The 10,558-nt window shown below is 33.1% G+C and overlaps 1 protein-coding gene across 1 annotated transcript in view; it reads right to left on the reverse strand.

The window, feature by feature from the left end:
• LOC108693769 (dynamin-like 120 kDa protein, mitochondrial) overlaps positions 1-6,762 on the reverse strand; it is a 7,549-nt gene extending 787 nt beyond the window's left edge. The window contains exons 1-18 of the mRNA XM_018202898.1: positions 6,529-6,762; positions 4,892-5,132; positions 4,625-4,760; positions 4,394-4,525; positions 3,875-3,919; positions 3,381-3,473; positions 3,137-3,294; positions 2,901-3,064; positions 2,532-2,796; positions 2,265-2,456; positions 1,996-2,180; positions 1,762-1,923; positions 1,518-1,705; positions 1,219-1,433; positions 866-1,123; positions 586-786; positions 291-495; positions 7-52 (exon numbers count right to left, since the gene is read on the reverse strand). Of these exons, the coding sequence (XP_018058387.1) occupies positions 7-52; positions 291-495; positions 586-786; positions 866-1,123; positions 1,219-1,433; positions 1,518-1,705; positions 1,762-1,923; positions 1,996-2,180; positions 2,265-2,456; positions 2,532-2,796; positions 2,901-3,064; positions 3,137-3,294; positions 3,381-3,473; positions 3,875-3,919; positions 4,394-4,525; positions 4,625-4,760; positions 4,892-5,132; positions 6,529-6,557 (2,915 nt within the window). The 5' untranslated portion in view covers positions 6,558-6,762. The remainder of the gene's footprint in view (positions 1-6; positions 53-290; positions 496-585; positions 787-865; positions 1,124-1,218; positions 1,434-1,517; positions 1,706-1,761; positions 1,924-1,995; positions 2,181-2,264; positions 2,457-2,531; positions 2,797-2,900; positions 3,065-3,136; positions 3,295-3,380; positions 3,474-3,874; positions 3,920-4,393; positions 4,526-4,624; positions 4,761-4,891; positions 5,133-6,528) is intronic.
• Positions 6,763-10,558: the final 3,796 nt, after the last annotated feature.

The following is a 10,558-nucleotide window of genomic DNA, read 5'->3' on the forward strand; positions in this document are numbered from 1 at the left end:
TTTAGCGCTTGAATAAATTCTTCTAATTTCTCTTGGATCTGCCTGACTCGTTCTAGAAATAAAAATGTTAATTAGCGATGTAATTTAATAGTAATAAAATATTTTGTATTTAATATTGCATACATTTATTTATTATTTTTCTTTTATATTTGATATATTTGAACTGTATATAATTTATTAATAATAATATTAAATAATTATTAGAAAAATATCTAAATCAATTCCAAAATACAACACTTTTATCAATTATAAGAATTAACGCAAGAGAAATATTATATTGCAATACGTACTAAGTTCTTCTGCTAATGTGACTCGTCTGCCTGTGAGTAACTTCTCCTTAATTTCATTATCTTGACTATAATCCTCAAGAACTTCTTTAATTTCTTTATCTAATCTCCGAGCTTCTCTATTCATGATTTGTTGCCTCAATGCATTTGAGGTGACTTTTAGCATTTGTTGAATTCGCCAGAAGAGTACTACATCGTTACATTCCATCTAAAAAAATTTTGTTTATAAAAAATATTCAAATAGACAGATTCTAAAATGATTATTTAAGTGTATAATTTTTTTTTTCTTTTAACATACTTCGTTTTCATGTCCTGTGTGATATAGATAATATCCTTTTCTACAATCATATGCTCTCGCTAAACTCTGTTGTAGGAAAAATCTCCTGTACACAGGATGCCATGTCTCTCGAATAAATTCGTTGTCAACTTCTAATCCGTTTCTTTGTAAATTCTTCCTAACAGCTGTGAGCTCGTCATGTGTTAAAGTAGGCGCATGTTTCTGTAATCAGGAATATATGAAATAAATGTAGCAAAACTGTAACAGTTTTATTTAACTGTAACTATCCGTGTATACGTACTTTGTCGGCATAAAGAATTTTATCCAGCTCGTTCTTAACCGCCGTACGTTTCTGCTGCTCCTCGCTTTGGTTCTGCCAATACATCCAACGTTCCTTGCGATTAGGACCCAGCATATTATGCAGAATTTGTTCTGTACTCTGCAATTTTTCTTTAACTGAGGTTTCTAAGAAACGTACAGCTTGATCCCATTCACGCTTGTCGTTTACGCTTCTGTCTTCCAAGATATTAAGTTGAATAACACGTAGCATTTCTGATGCCTGAAGGAAATGTGCCTTTTAATGATTCTAATTCATTAACGTTACAAGAGAAAAAAAAATAGAAATAAACTATTAAAATATTGTTATATATTTACTTTTTCTTCCCACGAATGACGTCTCATTGCCTCATTTACTACAGCGTTCTTAAGATTGTCGAAAATGTCATCGTGATCTGGACTAAGCCGAGCCTGTGACATAAAATTTTGAAATTCTTGCTGCAAACATTCCCATCCACTTTCGACGCTACGCGCAGGCAATTGTTGTTCTGTCCAATGCCTGAGTTTAATATCGACAGTGGTATTGAATGTATCTGTAGAGAACATTAACAAGAGAACATTAACTTTAGGAAACTAAGGTCTCTGTCTGTTCAACGAAAAATAATTTATCAATATACTTGGACTTCCGCTTTGAGCAGCAGGTAAGTAGATATTTTCAAAAACGTGCATACTGACTTTGTCCCAATTTCGAGACATTAGCACTTCTTCCCAATGTCTTGGTGATACTTGGGACAAGTTGACTATTTCGTCCAAAATTTCACCTCGTGCCTTTTCAAAAAGCTCATCTCTGTCCAGTTCCCTTAACCTAAATTTATAATAAAATAAATTGATGAAACTAAAATTCTTCTTTTAATTATTTACCTCGGAAAATTGTTCTTCCATTCCGTTTCTAAATTGAATCTCGTGGCTTTGAATGCATCTGCTTGTTGTTCTACCGTTTCACGAACCATTTTCCAAAAACATTCGGCTACCGCCAAGCTCAAATTTTTGGTAGTCACTTGACCAGACATTGCTAGACCATCTCTGAATAATCAGAAGTTCATCAACATATTTAATGTTGTCAATGCTTATGCATAAGTTTATGTCTAGACTTACTTGAAGAGTTTGGAATTTCTAAAAAACTTTTCCTCATAATCCTTGATCGTTTGTATACTGTCATCTTGTCTACCACGACCAGTAACTACGGCAAAGTAGCCTAATGCTTTCATTGGAAATAGTTTACCGGATAATATCTTGCGCAATCTCTCAGGATTAGTTAAATTCTCTTCCGCCATGTCAACCTGTCGCAATAAAATAACAGCAATTGCAGTAATATTTGCATTCATTAATTTTTTTTATTATAAACACAAAAAAACATTTCGTACTTTTGTCAAGACAAAAATTGTTCTTTTGCCTGATGGATCCATTTGAGCTACGAGATCGGTCACGTTACTTCTTTCTGCATCAACAGAGCCATCTTGTATACAAAGAATGATCGCATTAGGATTACTCATATACTGTTGGCTCATTTGTCTGATTGCTTCGCGAGTGTCTTCTGCCATATCAACGGTAACCGTCTGTTGCACAAACAAAGTTTTAAAATTTTGTAAGTGGATTTTTCTTGAAAATTTATAGTATAAAAATATACATACGCTAATAATACCAGGTAAATCGACTAGAACCATACGTTGAAGGCCTGGTCCTTTCACCGTCATAGAAATGACATCCGGGCTGACCGTCTTTCCGTTCTTAACGCTATTTTTCATTCGCAATTCTACCTCCCGTCTGAGTTCGGTTAACTCCGACTCCTTCGTGAGATCAAATTCTCTGGAGCTATCTTTGAATTGCGCTATATGATACGGACCTTCGCTCAATGTGACTTTGACTGGCGCTCTCGTCATCATTTCACCTCCACCTCTGTACAAACAGTAATGATCAATTATTCTTTATACTCTAACGATATATTAATAATATACATATAATAATATACATATAAAAGAAAATGAAAAATGGAGAAATACCTCGGAAATATCCTTGCTTGAGCAATCATTTCAAGCACGGATGTTTTACCGGAACTTTGATCACCAACGACTACTACTCTAGGTAAATGATCAGCAGTGGAATAGGCACTATCGTAATCACTAAGCTCGTCCAAGACATCACTATACATATCGATTAATGATTTCTAAAAGCAAGAAAAACGTGGAGTACAATTAAAATAAATCGCATATGTTAATGCGAGGTGTGTGCAAATTACTTTAATTTTTTTGTTGGTAAATTTCTGATTCCCTCGTAAAAGTATCTGCTTGCGTAATTCTTTATTCTCTCTTTCTAGTCTTTCTATTTCGCGTTGATACTTCAGTTGTATCTGCATCAGCTCATCTTGCATAGCGTCCATTCTCTGTTGCGAAGATTCTTTAGGAAAAGAAGAGAAAGAAGACATTGTAAGAATATCAAATAATTTTCGATCGTGATGACGTAAATCAATGATATGTACATACGAGCTTTCTTACGTTCCTCCTCAGTATTATTATCACTAGCCAATGGACGTGCAAAGGCAACCACATTTTTGGACAATTGTTCTTTTGTTTCTGCTTAAAAATAAGACAGCACGTATTTTTAATTTGTAATAATTTGTAATTTGTTCTGCAAAAATGCAAGAAAGCTAGTATCAACTGATGTGAAAAATTAATAGGACTATTTTTTTTATGTGCATAAGTTTTGTGTATGATAAAATTAAAATAGAAAAAAGAATAATGTTGCCTTGTACTTGCAAATAAAGTAGTAAAATAAAAGCGCAAATGGTTCTGTCCCATTCAGTATTTACGTCTATTGTATGTTATTAGATTTTAGTTGTTTAATACGTAAATATAACTTATTTGCTAATAACAATTTGCAGCATTAATTACTTTTTAATTTTTAAGTAGTTATTTGTTTATATTGTCTATAAAATGCTGAATGGACAGAATGTGTAAAATAATTTGTCTTTACACACCTGAATAACTTTGTTTTGCTATCATTGAGATAGTATCAAATGCACCTGAATAGAACAGACCACAATAAATTAACGATACAAATATGAAATATAGTGCTCTGTAGAAATAAATTACATATCATTAAATTTACGTAAAATATTCAATTACAATTTAAGTTTCTTTTTAAGAATGCAAATATTCTAATTAAATTTTACAAATAAGCAAACAAATATATTAATGTTAACACAAACTGCTTTATCATACATATTTTTACAAGTAGTAAATTTAAATGAATGTTATATATAAATGAATCATAACAATTAAAGGTACTGGAAAGGAACTGCATATCATGATATCAATCTATATTTTGTAGTTTAATTTATTAGGTGAAGAAAATGTCAGGCAAATGGAGGAATATAATAACGGAAGAATGGACAAAATAGGACATTTGATAAATAATTATAGATCATTAGGAATAATGTGATGTATGAATATATATCAAGGAGTAGAAATGACTCGTTAACAGACTTGTCACTCACTCTGCATTGAGTTATTCTCTTGGTAACTATTTTGATGACTTTCTGCTGCCTTAATAGCATCATCTAGTCTTTGATCAAACCAGGTCCTATATTCTCGATATTTAATTACCCCAAATTCCTTTATACGTGGATCTGTTCACATTTGCAATTATTTTTATTGCAAATCATTAACGCGCTTTAGTTTGCCTCACATTTTCACAGATTCAATAGCTGTATATTCGTCCTGCTTACCAATCTCAATCTTGTCAGCTACATTACTCCTAATTGTCATGAGTGATTTGCGAAAGTCTTGCCATTGCTTTTCGTTGGGCATCAGATTTTCTAACCATCCCAAATCCGGTAGTCCCTCCCTCCATTGTTCATATTTCTAAATGGATGATATTGTGATTATAATAAATATTTAACAAATATTTTTAACAATTATAATTATATTTAATATTCAGTAAGAAATGATCAATAGCAAGAATGATGCTGAGAAAGAAAGCTTGTAATATTTACTTTCTGTAAGGTAATGCCACCACCGACTGCACTTCCCAAGAGAAGATATCGAATTTTTAACGCTCCTCTTAATATCTTTGCTATCACCATAGCATATCCACGATATGGATTTGCGAAGTATCTTAGTTGTGGTGATGCTAGTAATGGCTTGCAGTGTCTACTAAATTTTCCAGACAGCTTCCGTGTAGTAATAATGGTTATTGGATATCTAGAGGTTTTGGAAACTAGCAAAATGCTATGCCTAAAAAAATGTTAATTCAGTTAAGGTACAGAAAAAGTATAAATTATTCTTAATAATTAAAATTATGCAGCTTAAAGAAATTTAAAACAAAGAGAAATTCAAGAGAAAAGCACAAAGAAAATAAAAAATAAATACAAGAGAAAAGAGAAAACAATTATAACAAAAAGTGTTTTTATATAAATTTACAATGTAAATATATAGTGTAACGCTATCTTCTTCAATTTTCTTATACCTTTATAAATTAGTATCTTAAATGTAACAATGATAGAGAAATGCTACATTCTAACCTATTGTTGCAAGCAGATGCTCTTGCAAAAAATATGATCCTATTTAATTCAATATCATTTTATGTAACGTATAAATTTAGCAAATAAAAAACAGTTTGTGTCAATTTGTTTTATTTTAATTATGGTAATTATTCAGTTTAGTTATCCCACCTCAAAAATCAATAAAATTAAGCTTGTTCGACGCATTTTTGCATGAAACGAAAAAATCTGACAAAAAAAGCGTCACTCTGTCCTATGAGCTGAGATATTAATCGTTAAAGTTTATAATTATTGAGGTTAAGAAATCACAGATAGAATGAAGGTAATTCTTCAGAAGAACTACCCGATTTATTATAAGATAAGATAAAATTAGGTTCATTCACATTTTTGCGTAAAATGAAAGAATCTGGCAAAAAAATATCCGGGACTGCTCTGCGAGATATCGAGCGTTAAAGTTGACTAAAGTATTACTATATAACACGATCATTAGTTTGTCATGTAGACAGTGCAGTGTATTAACTAATGCTTATTGGTTCGGCGTAACTGCTCTGAATAAAAAAAATAACATATCCTACCCGGGCCTAGACAGTGTTCGCTTAAAATATTTCTAACCCATGAAGACAGTGGAATGTGAGAACAGTCTTTTTAAAGTGGTTTTTTTACTGTCTAAGCTGCAACTTCTAGGTAGTTAGACTCCAAGCGGGTAGGATATGTTATTTTTTTTTGTTCGTCCCGAATCAATAAGCACTAGATTATACTCCACTGTCTACATAACAGATTTTCTAACCTCAACAATAACAGTACAATTGTAGAAGTTATGCATCCCTTTGCAGGGGGGAGAGGGGAAGGAGGGGAGGGGAAAATCGCTTCACGTGAAAAGTTGAAGTTCCTATGTGGAACAATACAATTATAAACAATTATATATCATTTGGTCTCTGTGATAGATTTCCTAACCTTAATAATTATCCACTTTAACTTAATGTTTAATATCTCGGCTCACAGAATGACACTTTTTTTTTGCCAGATTCTTTCGTTTCATGCAAAAACGCGCGTCGAATAAGTCTAATTTTATTGATTTTTTGGGATAACTAAACTGAATAACCTCAATTATAATCGCATAAATTTCTCACCCGAATTTTCCGCAAATGATTTGCTCCATTTTATCGGAGCAATCCTTGTCTGTCGTCGATGAATAACGGCGACTGCGATAGCCGACAAATATTTATACAATTTCACGTGCATGCGTTACGAGATGAGTGTGACGTAAGTCAGGAAATCAAAGATGTAAAATGTCCTCGAAAATCCGACGATCCGGGCATCACGTACATTTCGATTCATCCACTTGTTCAGAAATTTTGAGAAACATTACGCATTGCGTACAGTATGATTCCCGCAAGGTTGCCTCTTGTTTCTCTCGAAAAATACTAAGTTATGGCGAAAAAATTCCTAGACATTATGGCGTAGCCTAGACATTACGCGTTAGGTTGCTTTTTCAATTGACGAATACCAAGCATCAATTTTGATCACGTGACCTGTTTTAATGCTGGAAATGAGCGTCGAACGTCTGCATGAAAATACAGCCTTACGGAATGCGAGAATGCGTTCACCATGCGTTTCTTATAGCATTTTTCACTGGCAGAACAATGCGCACTCAATGCACATTAAAGCTGTTGTATACTAACTTAGGCTGTGGTCAAAGTCTCGCTACAAATGCTTTGAAGCATTTGATGACTAATTAGAAGAAAGAATTTTACAAATTGACTAATTAAAAAAAGCTTCAAAGTGTTTGTAGCATCGCGTTGACCGTATTCTTAATCTGAATGTAAAAGTGGCTTAGTTTTCACTGAGAGTTTAAACTGGAATGTAAGAATGTAAGAACTAACCAACTACAGTCGAGCATTCTCCTGTCATTCGATTGTAACAGGGGAATACTCGACTATAGTCGGTTGGTTCTTAAGATTTGTTCACGTTGCCCGCTCCAACTTGCTCAATACGCTCCAATACGTTCGCGGAACCAATATAGCGATTAGAGGTTTGTTCGCATCGCATGCTCCAACATGTTGTAATATGCTTTTATCAAAGCTCTTACTTATTCCAACGCGCTTGATAAAGTGAGTAGAAGTAGTAGGAACATGGAGCGTGCTTACGACGCGAACAAATCTTTGCATCGCGTTAGAGCATACTCCATGGATCAATTAAGAGCACGCTCCATTTGCCTCAGAAGAAGATAATACAAATGTTACATAATGGTTGAAAACGTATTGTATCGAAAAAAGTATTAATAAATGCGTTTTTGATATAAATATAAAAATATATGACAATATATAACAATATAATATAATATTAATAAAATAAAATAATATTAATATAAATACAATATAATATAATATAAAAGTATAATATAACTTTTATTAGGAGTACAAATTAGTTCGGTCCGTTTCCCTAAAGATAGCTCCAGCTGTTGTGAATGGTTCATAGTGACAGCTGATTTTGACAGTTTCAGAGAGGTTAAACATTCTAATTGCTAATAATATTCAATTTATATCGCTTTGAATTTTATACAAAAACCTTGATTTTTACTGTGTTTGAAATGTCGAATTTTGTGTTAACCAAGCAGCATTTGCGGGAGGTTTTAATTTTCTGTTTTAATTGAAAAGAAAAGTGCGGCTGAAGCCTATCGAATGCTTGTTGAAGTTTATGGTGACACTGCTCCAACTGATAAATCATGTAGGGAATGGTTTCGAGAATAGAGATTTCAGCATTGAAGACAAGCCTGGATAGCCAAAAAAATTTGAAGACAAAAAAATTAGAGGCATTACTCGAAGAAGATCAGAGTCAAACGCAAGAGAAGTTTGCAGAATCAATTGGGTTGGATAACTCAACAAGCCATTTCTGTACGATTGAGAGCCGATTGGGAATGATTCAAAAACAAGGAAATTGGGTGCCTTATGAACTGAAACCGAGAGATGTTGAAAGGCGATTTTTCACTTGCGAACAGCTGATTCAAACACAACAGAGAGAAAAGGTTTTTTTGCATCGGATTGTAACTGGAGATGAGAAGTGGATATTCTACGACAACTCCAAGAAGAAAAAATACTAAGCCCAGTCAATCGTTGCCATCGACCTCAATATCAACATCTCAACCGAATATTCACGGTTCAAAGATCATGCTCTATATTTGATGGGATCAAAAGGGTTTACTATGAGCTGCTGAAACCTGGCGATTCCATTACGGGTGATTGGTATCGGCTACAATTGATTCGTTTAAGTGCATTGCGAGAAAAAGGCCAGAATACGAGCAAAGATATGGATAATGATAAAGTTATTCTTTTTCATGACAACGCTCGGCCTCATGTCGCTAAAGTCGTAAAAAAATATTTGGAAACGCTCAAATGGGAATTTTACCGCACCTGCCATATTCTCCGGACATTGCTTCTTCTGATTATTGGTTGTTCCGAAAGATGCAGCAAATCACCGGTTCACTTCTTTCGCAGAAATCGAAAATTGACTCCAAAATTGGATCGCCTCCAAAGAGTCATTTTTTCGAAATGGAATTTGAAAATTGCCTGAGAGATGGAAAAAGTAGTAGGCAGCGATGGACAATACTTTAATTGATCTGTTCATTCATTTTGAAATAAATGCACACGGACCGAACTAATTTGTACTCCCAATATATTTATTAAAAATACATTTATTTTGTTTAAAAATAATCGATAAAAATAATCGTTTTTCAAATAATCGAAGTAACACAAAATACCCGAAAGGAAACGAGGCACATGTACTGTTGAGTGGTCTCACGGATTAGGTTAGGTGACCTGCTCACTTGTCCTAAATCCGTTCATGTCACTGAACATTGGAATACATGAATGCAATTGCTTCAACCGCCATCTTATCTGTGATCCAAGTGCTCTCTGGGTTAATTTGGAGCATGCGATGTGAACAAACTTAAGATAGCAGACAAATTGAATATTTCTGATTTATTTATGTCTATATAATTTGGGAATCGTTTAGGGAAATTTGGGAAAAGCATTTAAACATTTGGGTAATAGTATTTTTCTTGTTATTAACAAATTTTATTATGCCTCATGAATGAAACAGCGATTTTATTTAATATATTTTATGAATGAAATCGATTAGAAATCATTTGGGAAGATGTCTTCATTATTATTTTCATTTGGAAAAAGTCATTATTTAGTAATTCAATAGATTTACATACATTATGAAAACGAACAAAATCCGAGATTAATGGGTGTAGAACAATAAATGTAGTAAATCTAAAATCATCAAAAATTAACCAATTAACCCGAATCTAATTATGCATAGTAAAAAATTAACTGTGTAATGCATAGTAAAAAATTAATTGTGTAGTAAAAAATCAACTTAATCATAAACTTAATTATATTCGATTAATTTTCTTCACAACTATGATTGGTCAATTCCGTATGACTTAAGACTTTCTACATTTATTGTACCACCCGAATGAAGTTTGCGCAATTCAACATTGGAGTATTCGAATTTCGGAGTAAACTTTGAACATAAAAATATAAAATGAAGAAGAAAATTTGTTAGTATGTATTATTTTCCTAAATCTTTGTAAATGTTATTATTTAAATATATTTCAAATCTAGTCTCTATGAAAATGATAATCGTGTCCACCAAGAAGGTCTAACTCGAAGCTTTTTGGTCGACCGCAGCGTTTCGTCCTGGTCCCATACTACTAGACTCATCAGTAAGACGATATAGTGTGGGCCCTTAGACGCCTAGAATAAATTTTAAATTGACGTTCTATTTAAAGGAAATTCGCGCAGCTGCAGTGCTCGTGCGAATCCGAGCGAATCTTGGATCTCTAGTCGCCACACAAGAAGAAAAATTTTTATTCTTTATTTTTGTTATTTTCAGTAAAGACGGACAAATGATTTTATGTAAATTCACCGATTGGTTCTTATTTATGGATCCATAAATAAAGATCAATCGCACGGTGAGTAGACTGCATTTCGAAAATCATAGAAAAAAAATCTATTGCAACCTTTTTAATCGGCGAGTATACATGCACCGGCAAGAATGGTATCTCCTGGCGTTCGACGCGCGGCATTACATTATATTATATTTTTTATATTTATTTTATTATATGTTCTTATATTTAACTATAAATTTAATTTT

Source organism: Atta colombica, unplaced genomic scaffold (assembly GCF_001594045.1).
Source record: "Atta colombica isolate Treedump-2 unplaced genomic scaffold, Acol1.0 scaffold11, whole genome shotgun sequence".
Lineage (NCBI taxonomy): Eukaryota > Metazoa > Arthropoda > Insecta > Hymenoptera > Formicidae > Atta > Atta colombica.